At 56.6% G+C, this 19501-nt stretch overlaps 3 protein-coding genes across 3 annotated transcripts in view; all 3 read left to right on the forward strand.

Moving 5' to 3' along the window:
• The window catches only part of SUGP1 (SURP and G-patch domain containing 1), a 30087-nt gene extending 25479 nt beyond the window's left edge, over positions 1-4608 (forward strand). Inside the window, exons 9-14 of the mRNA XM_008156356.3 lie at positions 913-1019; positions 1660-1837; positions 2068-2174; positions 2794-2939; positions 3281-3410; positions 3702-4608. Coding sequence (XP_008154578.2) covers positions 913-1019; positions 1660-1837; positions 2068-2174; positions 2794-2939; positions 3281-3410; positions 3702-3728 — 695 coding nt within the window. The 3' untranslated portion in view covers positions 3729-4608. The remainder of the gene's footprint in view (positions 1-912; positions 1020-1659; positions 1838-2067; positions 2175-2793; positions 2940-3280; positions 3411-3701) is intronic.
• A 2183-nt stretch (positions 4609-6791) lies between these two features.
• TM6SF2 (transmembrane 6 superfamily member 2) lies at positions 6792-13683 on the forward strand. The gene is made up of 10 exons (XM_008156357.3): positions 6792-6886; positions 8537-8640; positions 9043-9140; positions 9212-9315; positions 9705-9787; positions 10247-10371; positions 10554-10655; positions 10988-11080; positions 11907-12026; positions 12962-13683. Exons 1-10 carry the CDS (start codon positions 6792-6794, stop codon positions 13166-13168), a joined length of 1131 nt encoding a protein of 376 aa, XP_008154579.2. The 3' UTR covers positions 13169-13683.
• Positions 13684-14748: 1065 nt separating this feature from the next.
• HAPLN4 (hyaluronan and proteoglycan link protein 4) lies at positions 14749-18923 on the forward strand. The gene is made up of 5 exons (XM_028132412.2): positions 14749-14770; positions 15613-15718; positions 15971-16333; positions 17861-18193; positions 18532-18923. Exons 1-5 carry the CDS (start codon positions 14768-14770, stop codon positions 18921-18923), a joined length of 1197 nt encoding a protein of 398 aa, XP_027988213.2. The 5' UTR covers positions 14749-14767.
• Positions 18924-19501: the final 578 nt, after the last annotated feature.

Below are 19501 nucleotides of genomic sequence, written 5' to 3' on the forward strand. Positions count from 1 at the left end.
TATTTTCAATCTCTTTGTATCTAAAATGAGTTTCTTGTAGATGGCATATAGATAGATCCTGTTGTCTCCCTTAAACTTTAAAGTACTTACATTCATTCTTGTCATAGAAAGCCTTCTGCATGGGGCTCTCATATAGTTCATAGCCCCCACAGACCTTCTTCAAGGAGGGATTGAGGTGCAGTCCTGGGGTCACAGCATCTGCATTCGGTTCTGCTGGCAAAGCCCCAGCCATAGGGAGCTGGAGCACCCAGGTCTCTTCACTTTCCCAGACGATCCTCTCCACCCATTTGCCTGGCTTCTCCCCCAGAAACCAACACCCAGATGGGCCATCACAGCACCTTCACGTGAATCAGTGCTGCTGGAGCTCCAGCCAAGCTCCTAACCTGATGCCAAATTAAATGCTGTGAGGACAACTGGCTGCCTCTCCAGAAGGAGCTAAACAGAGCCACACAGCTGAGTCTTAACACCAGACTCCAAATCTGTGTATGTCTATACTAGGTGTCTGTCCTGCACAGGATATACTTCCATGAGCCAGTGTTTGTGCGTGTGCACACATGCATTGCACTCCCATCTCTGCTCTAGTGTCTCTGGCTCTGCAAAGTCCCCACCATGTCATCCATTAGCCATATGACCTCGTTTGAAGCCCCTGACCTCTGAGTTCTGGTGTTGGTGTCTACAATATGGGGATGTAGGGCTACCTGGAGAGGGCACGTGGGAATGAAATTGGGTGCACATGACAGTGCAAGGTGTGACTCCTGCGGTCCTCATGTGACACGAGAGACTAACTGAACTGATATGAGGGCTCTGCTGTGCATGCTCAGGTGTTGTCAACGAGTGGGTTCTGCATCGCACAGACAAGAGCAGGGCCAGGCCCATGTGTCCATCACTGACTGACCTGTGTCTTGTTTCCAGTTCAGGACCTCAAGGGGCTAGGCTACGAGAAAGGGAAGCCCGTGGGTCTAGTAGGCGTCACAGAACTGTCAGATGCCCAAAAGAAGCAGCTGAAGGAGCAACAGGAGGTAAGGCCAAGAGGGTGGGGCAGGTTCCACAGCTGCTGGTGGCAGATTGTCCCCCCTCACCTGTGGTGCAGTGATCACACGGTCAGCAGAGAGGCTCCTGGGCAGGCTGGTTCCCCACCTATACCATGCCAACCCCAGCGTATAGCTGGGCCCAGAGCCCAGGCCTCCTCGTGCTGGCCTGTCATCCCGCACAGCTGTGCTCAGTAACTATTCCAAATAGTGCCTGTGGGCTGTTCCCACTCACTGTTCTTAAATTTTCCATCCAGTTCCCTCCAGCATCCAGTCCAGGACAGGCCTGGCTAGCACTGGGCACCCTGAGTGATGTGAGGGTCACTCAGCTGGTAGTGGGCAGTGTTGGGGTGAGGGTCAACTTGACCTCTTTGCTGCTTCCCTGGGGAACTAGAGGCACTGGCCCATCAGTTCTTGGGGACGCCTCACCCTGGCCACCTCCTCTAGGCCAGGGCTCTGTCACATCACCCTTAACATTCCTAGGGATAAGGAGCCCAAGTTGCCCTCAATAAGTCCATGATGATGGTGCCCGGTTCTGAGCAAGACAGAGAGGGGCCTCTCTCTCATCACAGGGATATGGGGAGACTCGGTTATATGGTGCAGGCCCTGTCATAGTGTGTGCTCCCCACAGATGCAGCAGATGTACGACATGATCATGCAACACAAGCGAGCGATGCAGGACATGCAGCTGTTGTGGGAGAGGGCACTGCAGCAGCACCAGCATGGCTACGACAGTGATGAGGAGGTGGATAGCGAGCTGGGCACCTGGGAGCACCAGCTGCGGCGCATGGAGATGGACAAGACTCGGGGTACGCTGAGGTTTCCAGCGGGGGATGGCTGGAAGCCCCACTCACCTGTTGGCCTATAAGACCCTGGGCACAAGACTTGGCTTTTCGGTGCCTCAGTTTTCTCAGTGGTAAAAGGAGTGGTGCAGGGCTGCCCTGAGGAGCAGGGTCAGGTCAGGGTCTCCCCTAACTGCCTCCCTCTCTCTCGGCCACTCACTTCTTCCTTCTTATACCTTTGCTATCTCTCCGGACAGAGTGGGCTGAGCAGCTGACAAAGATGGGCCGGGGGAAGCACTTCATTGGAGATTTTTTGCCACCTGATGAGCTGGAGAAGTTCATGGAGACCTTCAAAGCCTTAAAGGTGAATGGGGAGTCCCCAGGCATCAGCCCTGCTTATGGGCCTGTCCAGCAGGCGGCCTCTTCACACACAGGAGGAACCAGGCCCTCTGCCACAGGAGACATCTGTTCCTGGCAGATGTCCATTTGGGGAATTCACAAATAGCTCAGCTGCCACTTTAGAAACATTTCCTGGGGCTTTGGGATATCCTGCTTCCAGTGAAGCCAATTAATGCAACGTGCAGGCACAAGCCCCCATGGACTGGGCTCCTCAGAACGAAAGCTCAACATTCCTCCTTTGCACGTAGAGAGACAGCTGACTGGCACAAAGCCTCTTCACCTAGTTGACCATGGCTGCTTTTTCACACTTTGTGTAACAAATCGCCCTCAGAAGCTGAGCTTTTCTTTGCAGGTGACTCGTTAATATTGCCCATGGTAGAGGAGGCCTGTGTGACTGTCACCTTGCTCTCTTTGACTTGGTTGCCAGAGAGCACTAAGTGGGACCATGGGAACCCTGAGGAGGAGGAACTTGGTTTGAGGTGGGGGGCAGATGGGCTGATGGGCTGATGGTCCCAGCTAGTGGCCAATGAGGCCATAGGGGGCGTGTTTTGGCCTTAGGGGATGACAGCTGCTTGGTCCTACAGGAAGGCCGTGAGCCTGACTACTCCGAGTACAAGGAATTCAAGCTGACGGTGGAGAATATTGGCTACCAGATGCTGATGAAGATGGGCTGGAAGGAGGGTGACGGTCTAGGCTCAGAGGGCCAGGGCATCAAGAACCCAGTTAACAAGTGAGTGTGACCCTTGATGCAGGGTGAGGGTGAGGGGGTATCCCAAACTAGTCCCAGGGTCTGGGTCTGGTCCTGTCCCTGGGCCAGAGTTAGGCCTAGCTGTGAACTCTGGTGGCTAGCCCAGTTCAGGCTCTTCCCTCCTGTGTGTCCCACTTAGCTGTTCTCCAGCCCAGCACAGCTTGCATGGCCCCCACAGCCCCACTTCGAGCTGCTGCTGCTGCTCCTAGGCAGGCTGGTGGGCTAAGCCTTCCTGTCCCAGCTCAGGCTGGACATCTGCTCTTCTGCTGGCACCAGCCTGCTTTCCTGCTCACATTCTGCACCTCCCCCCTCATCCCCCACAGGGGCACAACTACAGTGGATGGCGCTGGCTTTGGCATTGACCGGCCAGCAGAGCTTTCTAAGGAGGATGACGAGTACGAGGCCTTCCGCAAGAGGATGATGCTGGCTTACCGCTTCCGGCCCAACCCTCTGGTGCGTGCATTTCCATCCCCACATTCCTTTGGTTTGGCACTGGTTTCTCACTGTCCACAGTAGTGGGGTGGCAGTGCTGGTAACAGAAGTATCCCTCCTCCCTCAGTCCAGCTAGTCCAGGTCTCACCAGCAACCCCCACCACCACTCCACCTGCATTTGAGCCTCTTCTTCCTTTCCAAAGCCAGCCATCTCAAGGAGTGAGCTCAGCTGCCCCTAAAAGGTTCTGGATGGGAGGAGCTGCCATCTGTTAGCATTAATGCACTCCCCTTTTATCTTATTGCCTCCCACAGAACAACCCCAGGCGGCCTTACTACTGAGTATTCTGGAGAAACACACAAACATACTTTCCAGACAACCAACCGAGCATTCTTGGACTGTAGAATGTTTTGGACTGCATTTCTGCCCGCCCTTTCCGTTGTCTCAAGTGTCATGCTGTGTATTAAAGTCCCAATGCTTGCCCACTGTGGGAGCCTGGTCGTGCCATCACCAGAGACCCCTCGTGTTCCTCAGCAGCTGGGCTGGGCGGGGCAGGTGAGAATGAGGTGCTGTGTGAAGGCTCCCCAGCACCTGAGGAATCCAAGAGCACCACCGGGACCTTTGCTTGTTGGGTCTCCATCCCTCATCAGCCTGGGATGGAGGAGAGAGGAGGGCCACACTTGGGCAGGCCCTGCCAACCTAGCACTGTGCTATAGAAGGGAACTGGGGAGGGATCTCCAGGCAGGGCCTAGCCTTCCCCAGGGCACACCTATGCCACCCACCTCCCTGTCAAGTGATATTCCCTGCCAGTGATGGCTGCAGCCCATGCTGCCACAGCTGCACTGGGTCCCACCTGTGTGGTGTACACGTGTCCCTGGGGCTCATGCCTTTGTGGGACAGCTGTGTGCTAAAATGTCACACCTCCTAGAGCAGGGGTGGGGAACCTTTTTTCTGCCAAGGGCCATTTGTATATTTATAACATCATTCACAGGCCATACAAAATTATCAACAGCCCGGCTGGTGTTGCTCAGTGGTTGAGCATCAACCTATGAACCAGGAGGTCAGGGTTCGATTTCTGGTCAGGGTACGTGCCTGGGTTGTGGGCCATCCCAGTAGGGGACGTGCAGGAGGCAGCTGATCAATGTTTCTCTTATCATTGATATTTCTATCTCTCCCTATCCCTCTCCCTCTCTCTAAAATCAATAAAAACATATTTTTTAAAAAATTAACTTAAAAATTAGCCTGCTGTATTTGGTCAGACATTTAATTAACTCACCCTTAATGCCTTGGCAGGGCCAAACCCAATGATTTTGTGGGCCTTATAAGACCCTTGGGCCAGATGTTCCCCACCTCTGTCCTAGAGGATGTGCGGTCTGTGGGTGGCCTGGCCAATGTGTGCTGAGAGCTACCATGTCTCTAGATTCAGTACCTCACATTTGTGCAGAAACACCTGGGGATCTTGTTCAGCTGCAGCCATACTTGAAGTATCAGAGTGTGGGAATTTGAGGGGACCCTAACTCACCCACCTGTGCCACACATGCACCCAGTGGGTCATGCTCAATCCCTGTGGGCTCATGGGCTCGATTCAAGCTAGAATCAGGCTCCTGGGCCAGCCTGCATTCAGCAAACACTGAGCACCAACTGTGAGTCAGAATGGGGGCTGTGACAGTGAACCAGCAATCAGACTGATCAATGCTGCCAGGAGAAACGGAGCTGTGGTGCAGGTGACCTGGGCCGGTCTCAGTGGGGGCTTCAGGGACTGGGAGGGTCTCAACAGCAGAACAGATTGGGTGACATATGCCACCATCCCCCTTCCATGGGTGCTGTGCCCAGGCAGGGCAAAGAGGTGACCCTTGCTAAAGTCCTGAGCACAGATGAGTAGCTGTGGGAAGCCAGCGGTCCCCAGGCACCCCACCAGGCAGGTCAAGGTCACCCCTCCATTAAATTCTCAGTGACTGGGAGGCTGTCCAGACTCAGCCCATGGACTTTACCCCCATGCATGGGGAGAGTTGGAAGATGAGGTCTCCCAATTGCTGTGTGTGTGTGCAGGTACCTCCCAGACCCAGGGTGCAAGGCCAGGCCCTTAGGCAGAGCTGGACTAGACACCCCTGGCCCTGCAGGTGGCAGGGAGGGCTGCCTGGAGGGGGAGACAGTGGGAAGTTCTCTAAGGGGTGAGGAAACACAAGAGGGTTCATCTTGTATACAGGAAAGAGGCTTGTGGGCTTTTGGCACGGCCAGAGTTGGGAAGGTCAAGAAACCAGGCTGGAGTTTCAAGTCAGCCCAGAGGAACCTGAACTTCATCCCATGGGCAAGGGGCACCTGGGGAAGGCCAGAAGATCATGTTACCCAGGCTTAGGCAGAGATAGGACCCAGCTGGCACAAGGCCAAGGGTCTGCATGGACAAGGGATGAGGGTTTCAATCTTCCCCCCAACCCAGGAAGGAATTAGGTGGGCACTACACACTCGTTTCCAGCAGCCATAGTACTACATGGGTGAGAGCCTGTTTGAAGGTAGTAACAGAGGCCTAATTCCCACCTTGCAGCCCCCTCATTCCCCCTTTATTCCTCCCCCTGAACCCAGCACAGCCTCCAGGCTGCTCAGAACCTTCCCAGCCCCAGGCTCCTTACTGCTGCTCAGCCCCAAGCCTGAGCTATTCTCCTTGCCAGGAACTTCTCACCAAACTGGCTCCATCCCCTCTCATTCTTGGGCCGCCTTCCTCTGACCCCGCCCACGTGAGCAGCCCCTCCCACCCCGCCCTCAGCTGCCCACAGGGTGTCCTGGCTGTAAGGAAGGACCTCAGAACACGGAATCACAGAGGCCTTCAGGGGACCCCAACCCAGGGCTGTAACCGCCTGCCCTGAGATGGTCCCCCCCCCAGGCTGTCAAAGTTTCACATTTGGACACGTGTTTAAAATGTGTCTGTGGCCCCCGAGTGAACATTCAAATCCAAGGACACTGAAGGGAACTGCACCAAGTAGTGAGGTTGGTTTCTCCTTGGGGTGCGCACGGAATATGGGATGAAGAAAGCAGAAAAGCACAACAGAGCAGGAAAACGAATTTCCTCAGAATAAAGTTGCCAGTCCCGGATCTCCAGGGCGCAGGGTCGTGATCTAGCCTTTAATAGAGAGGGAAACTGCGCTCGGCGACGGGAGGGCCACGGAGGATCGCTCTGAGTCCGGTGAGGGGGAAGGGCCGCTGCAAGGGGGTGGGGCCTCGGAGGCTTCCCTGGAGCACGCGGGGTGGCCCTGGGCTGCGACAGGACCCGGGGCGCAGCTGGGGGCGACCTTTGCGCGGGGCGGGGCGGGGCCGAGTCCCTGGCAACCTCCGGTCGAGACGCGCCACCACGGAGGAGCGGAGCGCCCTGGAGGTTAAGCGGGGCCGAGCGGGGTCCGGGCACCGCCGCTATGGACATCCCGCCGCTGGCGGGCAAAATCGCGGCTCTGTCGCTCGGCGCCCTCCCTGTGTCCTACGCGCTCAACCACGTCTCGGCGCTCTCGCAGTGCGTGCGGGGGGCCGTGGGACGGCGGGCTGCGCTGGGGGGTGCGGAAGGGGCCGGGGAGAGGATGCATATCGGTTGGCCTGGCTCTCGGCGTGAGCCTTGAGCCGTAGCCGTTCGGGCCGGGGCGTAGGTTAGAACTTCCAACCGGAAGTCCTCTTTCCGCTGGCCCAGAGGCTGTGTGCTGGGGGTGGGGGCGCCCCTGGGACGTTTGAGGCCCGGGGAGAAGGAACCTTCAGAAACAGAGCCTACCGCCCCCCTACCCCCGCCCCGTCACACACACACACACAGGGCAGGCAGGGCGTTGGAGCATTTCTCCGGTTTTCCCAGGGATATGCCCAGCATAGGTTCCAAAGTCGCCAAGGGTCAAAGTATTGCCCCAGATAAGGCCCTGGTGACCTGGCTCTTGCCACACAGGTTCGGCTGCACCACCCCTGCCAGGTTGCCCCTCCATCTCCTGTTTAAGGCCTGGGACTTTCTTTTGTTCAGGGCTGGCCCACCCTGCCTCTAGCCTCAGTTTCCCCATACATGCCTCAAGCTTGCCTGTGTCTGTCTCCTAACCTTAGACTCTGTTCCTGTGGATCCAGCCACTGGGTACCAGGCATCGGCAAAGCCCCTCACATTCCTAAACCCAGCTCAACCCAAGAATGGAGTAGAGGGAGTCTTGACCATGAGGCTAGCTCCTTGGGTACAAATTGCTGGCTCCACCCCATCCCACCCCACCCCACCCTGGATCTCAAGTGTTCCAGGTTGCCTCTGAAAGCCTCAGTTTCTTCACTGTGTAATGAACACAATCCTAGATCTCATCCCATAGAGTTAAGGATTATGAATTGTGTACAAAGACTCTGGTGTGGCCCCATCTGATGACTATAATTGTCATTGTTAGTCTGAAGGGGGCAGGAATGGGGATCCTAGCTGTTAGAGGGGTTCCAGAGAAGGTAGTCCTGGAGAGAGTGGGGGAGGAGGGGAGGATGTGTGACCTTGGATAGATCTGCCCTCTCTAGGCATTGCCAAGTTTTGGGGGCTACCCAGAGACCTGGCTTCTGTTGTCTGTGCACCTGGTTGACCTGTTTTATCGGGTCAATGGGAACAGATCGGGGTAGAGGTGGGGTGGACTTTAGCCGGGAGGAGTCAGGAGCTTCACACAGGGAGACGTACAGAGCTGAGCACTAGAGCACTAGAGACCATCTGGCAGGGTGGGTGCTGGGTCTAGCCACAGAGCTCAGTGTTGTTGAATGACTGACTGAGCAACTGAGTCCAACATATCAGCAAGTGATGGGATAAATCGTATAATCAGAAAGGGTTGACAGGTGCCCCCTCTGTACCTGGCCCAAGTTTAACGATAATCTTTTCTGAGGCGTTGGAGAAGGCTTCCTGGAAGAGGAACAATGTAGATGGGCCATGAAGGATGGGTAGAAATTTGCCAAGTGGACAAGAAACTCCTGGAAGTAGTTTCCAGGAGACGGAAGCAGCTGGGGAAAGAGCCTGGTGGTGGGAAAGGGCAGTGTAAGGAAAGGCATTTTTCTGAACGGACAGACACATGCGTCAGCCTCAGCACCTGGAGCTTCCTGGAGTCTGCTCTTGCCCTCACCAGGTTGGGGTTGGGTCTCAACCCTGGGTCTGGCCTCCCTGACTTGGTTTTCCTCTTCACAGTCCCCTTGGGGTGGCCTTGATGAGTGCCCTGATCCTCGGTCAGCTCTTTGTGGCTATCTATAGCTTGTCCCGCGGGGAGATCTACTACGACCCACACTACGCTGGTGAGTTAGTGGGAAGGTCCTAGGGAAGAGAACTGTGTGAGCCACGGCTTCTCTATCACACTGGGGGCCCTTGAAGGGCCTCCTCCATCAGACTGGGGGCCCTTGAAGGGCTCCCGTTGGACCGGAGATCTTCAGGCTGGAAAACTGTTGACAATGGAACCTCAGAGGCCCTCCTGTTCAGACTTGGGGCTCCTGAGAGTGGGAACTGTCTTCCCATCACTCTAGAGTCTCCTGAAGGCAAAGGCAGGGACTGTGCCTCCTCTTGAGGGAGGGTGGTCGTTCATGTGACCTGTGGAGTGGGAACTGGGAGCAGTTGGACACAGAGCCATGGATTGGATCTGGGTCCCTGCTGCAGCATCAGGCCCCGCCCATTCCCAGGCCTGCCCTGAACTCTCCCTGCAGTGTTTGCAGTATTTGCCTTCACCTCGGTGGTGGACCTCCTTATCGCTCTCCAGGAAGATGGCTACATGGTGGGCTTCATGGAGTTCTACACCAAGGAGGTACGTAGGGGTTGGTGTATGGGATGCCCCCTGCCTGGCAGTGTGTCTGATCCCTGCGCCTGCTTCCGCAGGGTGAGCCATACCTGCGCACGGCACACGGAGTCTTCATCTGCTACTGGGATGGCATCGTTCACTACCTCCTCTACCTGGCCATGGCTGGTGCCATCCGCAGAAGGTGCGAGGGGTGGGTGGAGTGCACCTGGACCCTGGAAAGCAGGTCAAGTCCTCAGGTGGGGTCTCAGGCTGGGGTGGAGCCAGAAGTAGGGGAAATCAGGAGGCCTCTTTAGGGCTCCAGCCAGGTGAGACTGGGAATGGGGAATGTCACAGGTGGCTGGTGGTCGGCTCTCTTCTCTTAACCACTGTGCGCCTGGGCAGCCACGTCTGTCCTTGGACGGAAGGTCTGGCTGTTCGTTCTCTCATTCAACTTCCTGTTGTCCCTTTCATCCTGAGCAAACTGGGAAGGACCAAAGCTGGGGAGCCCAGGGTGCACCTTGGGCCCTGGCTAGTGCTCTAAGCCTGGGGATGGATATCTGTCTATTGGTCATCCCTTCATTCCCCACCCAGGAAGAGGTACCGGAACCTTGGACTGTACTGGCTGGGGTCCTTCGTCATGAGCATCCTGGTGTTTCTCCCAGGAAACATCCTTGGTAAGTATTTGGCTTTGAGGAATCCTACCTCCCTGAGCTGGGTCACTGCCCTGCACCTGGAAGCCACCACGGGGTCCTCCACCCGCTCCCCAAGGTCTGGAGAGGGCCCCACATTCCTGTTCATGCATAGTCTAAGCCAGCAACCTGCCTGTCTCTCCCCATTTCATCGTGGAGGGGTGTTTCCAGGGGGAGCCAAGAACAGCTAGAGTGTACGAGCTGTGTCCAGAAGGTAAACTGAGGTAGGCCAGACTGAGGAGCATGGACATCATCTTGTGGGCACTGAAGAACCACATGTGTTAAATCTTGAGCAAGTAGAAAAAGAAAAACGAAAAAGCTGAGCAAGTATGGCATTTGTGAATTATGACTTCCATCCAGGGGCTCTGGTGTGGCCCACTTAAAGGGCCCAGCCAGGCCTAGGAGATCCTTACTGAGTATTACTCATCTCCCCTACCATGACAGGGAAATACAGCTCAGAGATCAGGCCAGCCTTCTTCCTCACCATCCCATATGTGCTGGTCCCATGCTGGGCTGGTGTGAGGGTCTTCAACCAGGCCCGGCCACCAACCTGCTGCACCCCCAACATGGTAAGTACCTTGCCTCCAGGCATGCCTGTGCCCACTTACCTCAGTCTCCCCATTGGAGTTGTTTCTGGTCAAAAAATGACCTCCTTGGAAGGATCTCCTTGGTCATTAGGAAAGAAGGGATGAGCCTCTACGGAGTGCCTGTTGGATTGCTGACTTCTCACAGTCTCTCTCTCATGGGGCAGGTGCAGGAGGAGCAAAGAAAGGGCCTCCTGCAGCGCCCGGCTGACCTGGCTCTCGTCATATACCTCATCCTTGCTGGGTTCTTCACCCTCTTCCGGGGCCTTGTGAGTCTGGCTAGTCTACGCCTCTCCTGCCTTCAGCCTCCCTCCCTGGCCTTCCCTTTCCACATATGTTTACTCAGTGCAAAAGGGTCACTGCTCTCCCATCTGACCATCAGGGAAGTTCTTCATTGAGTCTGACCTGAGTGTTCCACCACTAAGCCCCATTCCTTGTAGCCTTCTCCCCAGCTCCAAGATCTGTGGCTTCTCAGCCAGAGGATAGAACCAAGGCTGGGGGAGGGTAGAGCGAGGGGTGTGAGCCCTGCCTGGGAGGATGGGGAAAGCTTTTGGTGGGAGGGATATTTGAGGTGGATTGTTGGTTTGTCTGTTGGCCGCAGGTGGTGCTTGACTGCCCCACAGATGCCTGCTTTGTCTATATTTACCAGTATGAACCATACCTACGGGACCCTGTGGCCTATCCAAAGGTGCAGGTGAGAGGGCCGGTGGGAGGAAAGGACCATGATCCTGCATGTGTAGGGATCCACTGGGTTTCTTTGAAGCAGGTGCCAGAAACACAAGTCCAACTGGCAGAAGCTCAAATGGAATTATTGTCTCATAAAAAGAAAAGTATAGGTATAATCTCAGGTATGGCTGGATCCAGGAGCTCAAGGAGAGCTCTGTCTCTGGGCTCTACTTTCTCTGCATGGACTCCACTCCCAGGTGGTCCCTTTGTGGAATGGCAGAGAGAGCCTTGGGCAGCACCAGGCTTCCTTCTGACCTACTTAGCTACCCCAGAGGAAAGTGAGCTTTTTTTTTTTTTTTTTTAATATATTTTATTGACCTTTTTACAGAGAGAAAGGGAGAGGGATAGAGAGAAACATCGATCAGCTGCTTCCTGCACACTCCCCACTGGGGATGTGCCCGCAACCAAGGTACATGCCCTTGACCGGAATCGAACCTGGGACCCTTGAGTCCGAAGGCCGACGCTCTATCCACTGAGCCAAACCGGTCAGGCCGGAAAGTGAGCTTTTATCTCCCCAGAGCTTAAGCATAAGTCTCAGGCAGGCTCTGATTGGCTAAGTTTGAATCACATCCCCATCTTGTATCTGATCATGTGGACAGAAGTAAGGTGGGGGGCAGTGGGAAGGGTGGGGGACCCCCAAAGGAAATAAAGGTGCAGGTTGCACCGGGTAGGATGTACAGAGAGCCTCCATCCTGGGTGGGGTCTGAGGCTGGCCAGAGCCTCCCTGGGGTTCCCACCTGAGGGGTCTCAGGAGAGCCATCGGGGCATCTGCTCATCATATCTGCTCATCACAGATGCTGGTGTATATGTTCTATGCATTGCCCTTCTATGTCCTGGCTGCCTATGCCCTTATCTTCCCTGGCTGTTCCTGGCTACCTGATTGGGCCTTGGTGTTTGCTGGAGCCATTGGCCAGGTGAGGTGGGGGTGGGGTGTTGGGGGTCAGGTGCATAAGAAATAGACTTTCTGCCTACCCATCAATTTCTTTTGTGCTCTCCCTGGGCAGGGTGATGCTGGGCCTCTGAGCGGCCCCAGCCCCAGCTCAGTACCCCAGGATTCCTTAGTCTGGAGGAGAAAGAGCCAGACACAGACCATCCCCAACCCCATGGGGTCAGAACTGAAGAGAGGGAGAGGGAGAGGGAGAGGCTGAGAGGGATTACAGAGGGGACAGATTTCTTAAAAGAGGGGGCATAGGAACTGGGCTTCACCATGTGGGTATGAGTGCTCCAGGCAGGGAAGGACATTCCAGGAATGGGAACAGCATAAGGAAAGGCACAGAGCCAGTGATATAGCAGAGCCGTAACAAGGGTAAAAGCAGAGGCTCAAGAAATTGGCAGCTAGATGCTAAGGGCTTTGAACTCTGACCTTGGGGGCTTCTGTGTAGAAAGATGGAGAACAGTGGGAGGTGTTTGAGCAGTGGAGGACCCTCAGAGCTAGGGGTCTATTTCTGGATTCCTGATGGGATATGATGAAGGCTGGGCCCAAGGTCAGAGCAGTGGGAACCAGGAGGACATCTATGGTATAATCAACAGAATTTGTGTCAAGGGCAGCTGTCTGGGTTGAGGAAGAGCTGGACAGAGAGACAGGGTGTAGGGTCCAGCAGACACAGTGAACACGGTTCTGGTTAGGCAGCTGGGGAGAAGCTCACAGACAGATTTACAGGACAGACAGGACCGTAGGGACAGGGATATTTAGAGACAAGCAGATGGACTGGAAAGAGGAGACAGGTAGGTCAGCAGAGCCAGCAAGATGGGGACAGGGACCCCTGGGCTCCCCAGGGTGGAATGTTGTTGATGCTGGGACTGGTTCTCTCCCAGCCCCTGACATCTTTCTTCCCTGTGTGGCCATCAGGCACAGTTCTCACACATGGGTGCCTCCATGCACCTGCGCACACCCTTCACCTACCGTGTGCCGGAGGATGCCTGGGCCAGCTTCTTCGTGTGCAACATGCTGTATGCACTGGGCCCTCACCTGCTGGCCTTCCGTTGCCTGCTGTGGCCAGCCTTCTTCCAGCGCCTGCCAGCCGGCTCCCAAGTCCTCCACGAGAAGCAGCACTGAGGGGGCCTGTGGGACTCCCCAGGACTCCTGTAACACACCCGGCTGGCCCTGCCCCCAGAAGGATGGGTTGGGTTTTTAGAGGCAGGAGGTACATCCATGGTGTCTTTGTTTCTGGCTGTGATGGTTTCAAGGCCAGCTGGTGGGATGGGGAACCCAGAGGCCAGGTGTTCAGGCAGAAAGGGCCACAGCCACACTCAGCTGTCACTGCTCCCCAACCTCTATGGATTCTTCTATTCCCTTGCCAAATGTATCCATTACCCCCAGGGATCCTTTTACTAAAAGCCCTTTTGATGCCTAAAAAGTTGCTGCCTGAGTGTTTCAGGGGGCAGGGGTGAGGGACTGTCATTTCAGACCCCACAAAGGCCCACCATCACTGCCAGAGTGACTGTCAGGAACAGAAGGGGCCAGACAGCAGAAGTCTGTCTCTGGCTGGTGTGCACAGCTCCACTTTCCAGATGGGGAAAACAGACTCGGAGAGGATCCGAACCTGCCTGGAGTCACAATCAGGACAAGAGTCCGAAGTCCTATTTCTGCTAATAAATTATGATAATTAATAGTGTGGCATAGTTATTAAGCACCTACTGTTTACCATGCCAAGGGCTAACCTCACATGCTATAATATGCTGGATCTTACCCCATATTCCAGATGGGGAAACTGAGCCTGCGGGAGATGAAGGTCCTGGTCTGGGGTTATACCTCCTGGATGCAGCTGAGCTAGGAACCAAGCCCTGGCCACTTCAACCACAAAGCCCTGCCTGGTTGGCTCATACTTGGGGGAAACCGCCTGGGGAGGCAGTCAGGGGGTTGGGGGGAGAGCTCATTGTTTCCAGGTTTGATTATTGAACCTGGATGCAAGACCAGGTTCAGGGGTGATAGGCCCAGAGTGGGGTCAGTGGCTTGATCAGACCCTCTTCAACCTGCCAACACTCATTAAGCATCTAGTGTATGTCTAGCCATTGGATCGTCACCAAAGAATCGGTACTTCATTTCCCAGAGGTGGAATCGGGTTCAGTGAGGCCAAGCTCTCTTCTAAGGTCCCACAGTGGGTGAGGGGCAGAGTTGGATTTGGATCTGATGCTGCATGAGTGGGTCATTGTTGTGGGACCCCACCACGCAGAGTGAGCACCTTTTCAGTGCCAGAGCCCAGGACAATGAGATGGCCACTCAGTGACAACCGGGAAAAAGAGACCTGCAGACCAAGCTCCTTTTCCAGGTTACTCAGCTCCCTGTCCGTGCAGGGTATCTGAGGTGGAAGACTCCACCAGGCCCCTCGCCTCCGTTTTAAAGATGGTTAACCTGAGCCCCAGAGAGGGTCCTCCGCAGGCCCAGTCAGCCAGCAAGAGCAGGGAACTGGTCCTGCACTCACTATCCAGTGTTCCTTCCCACACCCGCGCCCGGGTTTCCTTTCAGCGGAGCGCGCGCCTCCGCTTTCCCTTTAACAACCCCCCCAAACCCCGCCACCTTGTCCACCTCCCTCCTCCCCTTGCAGGCAGTCACCGGGATTGCGCTGCCTGCTGAGACCTGCCTAGTCCTTCCTCTCTGTGCCCGGAGCGCAGTCCTGGCGCGTAGGGTCCGCTCGGCGGGGGCCTCACGGGCAGCATGGTGAGTGGGGCCGCGGCGCGGGTCCCAGTAGGTCCCTCTCTAGGATTCTATCTCTGTCTCTACGTCCCTCCGTGTTTCTCTCTCCAGTCCCTCTCCCGCTCCATTTCTCCCATCCCTTCTGTCTCTTCACCTGCTTCTCAAACTCTCTGCGTCTCCTCTATTCCTCTCCGTCTCTCCCTACTTTTCTCTCCCTCTCTGAGTCTCTCTGTCTCTCGCTATCCTAATGTCTCCCTCTTGTCTGTTTCTCTCCCTCTTGCGCGCTCTCCTCTCATCTTTTTCTGTCTCTGTCTCTCCCTCTGCATGTTTCTCTCCGACTTTTCTTCCTCTTCTTTCTCCCTTTTGCTCTCTCTCCTCTATCTTCATCTCTCCCTGCTTTTCTCTCTGTATCTCTTTCCCTTTTTTTCTCTCTCTCTCTCTTTCCCTCTCCCTCTCTCTTTCTCTCCTTTTCTCAACTCCCCCGCATCCCTAACCCCCACCACCCGGCCGGGTTTGCTGCAGTCTCCTGGCGCACGAATAACCTTGCCGCTGCCGCTGCTCAGCTCCTCCCTCCTCCCGCTTCCTCTGCCCAGGCCGGAGAGAAGGGGGCGGGGCTCCGAGCCACCGGAGTTGAGGTTAGGGGATCAGGCGGGACTGAGAGGGTGAGTTCAGGCGGGTGGGCTTTGTACAAGAGGGAGGGTGTGAAGCCCCGGGAGAGGGAATGGGGAGGGAGGGCTTTGCCAGCCTTCCTGGGGGACTCCTCTGGGACCCAGGACGAGGAGGAGGCCTGGGCACGTGAGAAGCAAGGGGCTAGTCCTCCTAAAGGCAAAAGCCAGGAGGTTGGACTGAGTGCCCAATGCCCCCAGGTGTGGGCTCGGGCGGCCCTCGGTGCCTGCGCGCTCTGGGGAGTCTTGTTGCTCGTGGCCCCCGCAGGGGCGCAGCGCGGCAGGAAGAAGGTCGTGCATGTGCTGGGTAAGTCAGAGAGCAGTGGCCAAGTGTGGTCGCCAGGGTGCATGGAGGAGGGAAAGGGGAGGGCACTGGGCGGTCCTGAAGGCCACAGTTCCCCGCCCCCCCGCCCCAGCTCCTCCCCCTCCCAGAGCCTCTCTACCCCTGTGACTTACCCCCACCCAAGTTTAATAACCACATCCCCTTCCAGGACCCCCCTCCCCAGGTCCCCTACCCCACCCCTAGGACTTCATCTGAACTCTCCTTGGTCACCCACAGAGGGCGAGTCGGGCTCGGTGGTGGTGCAGACAGCGCCCGGGCAGGTAGTCAGCCACCGGGGTGGCACCATCGTCCTGCCCTGCCGGTACCACTACGAGGCAACCGTCCACAGCCACGAAGGTGTCCGTCTCAAGTGGACTAAAGTGGTGGAGCCGCTGGCCTTTACCGATGTCTTTGTGGCGCTGGGCCCCCAGCACCGGGCGTTTGGCAGCTACCGGGGGCGGGCCGAGCTGCAGAGTGATGGTCCTGGGGACGCCTCCTTGGTTCTCCGAAATGTCACGCTACAAGACTATGGGCACTATGAGTGCGAGGTCACCAACGAACTAGAGGATGACACTGGCATGGTCAAGCTGGACTTGGAAGGTGACCAGCCTGTGGGCAGGATGAGAGGCAATTCTAAGGGAGGAGATGGGAGGGAATAGCAAGGAAGAGAAACCAAATCCTTGGCCTGAAGGCATTTAGAGGCTTGGTGGGGTAGTTTGATTCAGGGTGATTATTGCTACCCAGGGACACTGTAACATCTAAAAGGGGGTTGCTGGTGGCATCTGGTGGGTAGAGGCCAGAGAAACTGTGATATATTCCACAAAGCACAGGACAGTCCCCCAGGGCAAAAAATGACCAAGTCCAAAATACCAATAGTGAGGATGTTGGGAAACCCTGGTGTAGGATCCAGGCACTAATACCATGTCAGGAGTCCCTCCCTCAGCTCTGATTCCCTGGGTGGGCTTTCCTCTTGCAAGTTTCCCCTGATGAAATGAAAAATTCCTACCAGGCTTCCACCCTCCCAGCCTAGCAACTGATTTCCTAGAAGTCCCAGACTTGTCCCTGATTGGGCTCAACTTTTGAGTCATGTGCCAGCTGTGGCCAGAAGATGGGGCTGCTCTGATTGGCTGACAGCGGAGCTCGGAGGTGGGGTTTCTTCCTGAAAAAAATTCCCTTCCACCTGATTTGCCTTCTTCAGTCGTTTAGAAGATGCTTGGAAAGATTTTAGGGGCCTTCACCTGCCAAACTTCCCAACAATAGCAAATAACAACACAACAATAGCAGCAATTCTCCTTTGTTGGGCATTGTCTTGTGCCAGGCACTTGGTTGAAGAGCTCTCTGGAGTTTCTCATTTAATTTTCCCAAAACTCCTGAGGATGATTCAACTAGCTCAGAGAGGTTAGACCCTTGCCAAGGGCACATGATAGTGAGCAGCAGAGCCAGGACTTACACCGCAGTCTGCCAGGCTCCAGGCCTTCTCCCTGGTCCCTGTTTGCCTCCTTCCTGCACCTGCTGAGAGTACCCAATAAACCCCCAAGGTCCGCCCTTCAAACACAGACAGAACACTTGTGAGCTGAGTTGACTGCAAGTCTGACGAGTTATAACGACTGACAGTGAAGGAAAACCAAGGGGTACTGACTGTCCTGGACAATGCTGCGGATCAAAGGGAGTTTTGCCCAGGGTCAACCTTTCAGGGGCTCCCAGTGTGGGGGAGCCAGCACTAGACATAGACATTCCCAGCTTTGTGGACTCAGGGCTTGATCAGAGGGAAGGTCCTAGTGCTGGGAGAATGTCAGAAGCACCTAAGACTGAATGGAGGAGGGTTATGGGAGCTGGGTTTTGAAGGATGAATAGGAGTTCAACAGGTGGAAAGAACATGAGCAAATGTCTCCAGCGGTGGAAAGGGGGTAGACACGCTTAAGTATGTTAAGGAGGAGGGTCAAGTGAATCAAACTTAAGGCAAAGGGAGCCAGGAGGAGTGTGAGCTGGAAAAAAGCATGATCAGATCTGAGACCAGAGTGAGGGATGGACTGGAAGATCGAGGTTGAAGAGACACAGGGCACCCCAGGTGTCAGGTGGGTGGGAGATGGTTGGGGGGCCTTAGCTGATTCCCCTGTGTTTTCCCAGGCGTGGTCTTCCCTTACCACCCCCGTGGAGGCCGCTACAAGCTGACTTTCCCGGAGGCGCAGCGCGCCTGCGCTGAACAGGATGGTATCCTGGCGTCAGCCGAGCAGCTGCACGCGGCCTGGCGCGACGGCTTGGACTGGTGCAACGCGGGCTGGCTGCGCGATGGCTCGGTTCAGTACCCGGTGAGCCAGCCCCGGGAGCCCTGCGGCGGCCTGCGCGGGGCCGGGGGCACCGGGGTTGGCGGAGGTGCCTCCGGGGGCGTGCGCAACTACGGCTACCGCCACAACGCGGAGGAACGCTATGACGCCTTCTGCTTCACGTCCAACCTCCCGGGTGCGTAGGCCCCGCCCCTGGGAAGACGCGCTCTCCCCTCGCGCGTCAGGCCATTCCGGGACTCCCTTCCTCTCAGTCTCCCTTTCCCACCCCACCCCACCCCCAGTTTCTTCTCCCCCGCCCTTGCCCTCTGGGAGCCAGACCAGAACATCCTTTCCCCGGGACCGCCACGTCGCGCAAACGCTGCTCAGGCCGAGGCAGGGGTCCCGGGCCGCAGGGGAGGGGATGCTCTTTAATCTTGAGGCTGGGGTCCTGGGCTGCAGGCGGTCGGGGGCGTCCTGAATCCCAAAGAGGCCAGGTCCCGGAACGGTCCAAACCACTCCCCCAACCCTCCGCAGGGCGGGTATTCTTCCTGAAGCCGCTGCGGCCCTTGCCCTTCTCTGGAGCAGCGCGCGCGTGCGCGGCGCGCGGAGCGGCGGTGGCCAAAGTGGGGCAGCTGTTCGCCGCGTGGAAGCTGCAACTGCTGGACCGCTGCACCGCAGGCTGGCTGGCAGATGGGAGCGCACGCTACCCCATCGTGAACCCCCGCGCGCGCTGCGGTGGCCTCCGGCCTGGCGTGCGCAACCTCGGTTTCCCCGATCCCGGGCGCAGCCTCTTCGGCGTCTACTGCTACCGCGCGCCGGGCGCGCCCGATCCGGCACCTGGGGGCTGGGGCTGGGGCTGGGCGGGAGGCGGCGGCTGGGCCGGAGGCGCACGAGACCCCGCTGCCTGGACCCCGCTGCGCGTCTAGGCCCAGAGGGCATGGAGGGCTGGGGGCGGGGGGGGGGGCGCTTGGAAGCTGGCAAAGTTCCCTGTTGCCCCTGGACACGGACCACGCCCCCTGTGGTGCCCTACTGGCTGACCAAGCTACTGTGGTCCTTGAGCACTGACCACACCCCCAGAGACAAGTCTCCTGGAGTCCCCTGGACACTGACCAAGCTCCCCTTTCTTGGACAGTGGATTTCTTCTCTTCCCCTGACTTTCTCCAGCAGACCAGGCACACTCCCTGATGCCCCCTGCAGGCCAACAGACCCCGAGGTCTCCTAAAGACTCCTCCCAAGGCCACCTGAACACAGAACCATCTCAGTGGTCACCTGGAGCCTGGACCCATGCCCTCTGCATCTCCCTGGAGACTGAAGACTTAACGGGCACCTGGCAACTGAACCATCCTCCTATCACCTGTAGAGAAACTAGAAACAGCAAATTTGACAGGTGACCACGCCCCCATAGTCACAGGTGGGCTCCTGTCTTCTCCCCTACGGTGACCTGTTGATTGGGTACTCCTATCGTTGACCCCTCCCCCTCAAGTCCCCTGAAATTTCTGTAGTA

Source organism: Eptesicus fuscus, chromosome 6 (assembly GCF_027574615.1).
Source record: "Eptesicus fuscus isolate TK198812 chromosome 6, DD_ASM_mEF_20220401, whole genome shotgun sequence".
NCBI lineage: Eukaryota > Metazoa > Chordata > Mammalia > Chiroptera > Vespertilionidae > Eptesicus > Eptesicus fuscus.

Coding starts and splice junctions, on each gene's coding strand:
- TM6SF2 (XM_008156357.3), top strand. CDS start 6,792: ATGGACATCCCGCCGCTGGCGGGCAAAATCGCGGCTCTGTCGCTCGGC. Junction 9,316..9,704: donor GCTGGTGCCATCCGCAGAAG/GTGCGAGGGGTG, acceptor TTCCCCACCCAG/GAAGAGGTACCGGAACCTTG. Junction 10,656..10,987: donor TCACCCTCTTCCGGGGCCTT/GTGAGTCTGGCT, acceptor TGTTGGCCGCAG/GTGGTGCTTGACTGCCCCAC.
- HAPLN4 (XM_028132412.2), top strand. Junction 16,334..17,860: donor GGTCAAGCTGGACTTGGAAG/GTGACCAGCCTG, acceptor GTGTTTTCCCAG/GCGTGGTCTTCCCTTACCAC. Junction 18,194..18,531: donor CTTCACGTCCAACCTCCCGG/GTGCGTAGGCCC, acceptor AACCCTCCGCAG/GGCGGGTATTCTTCCTGAAG.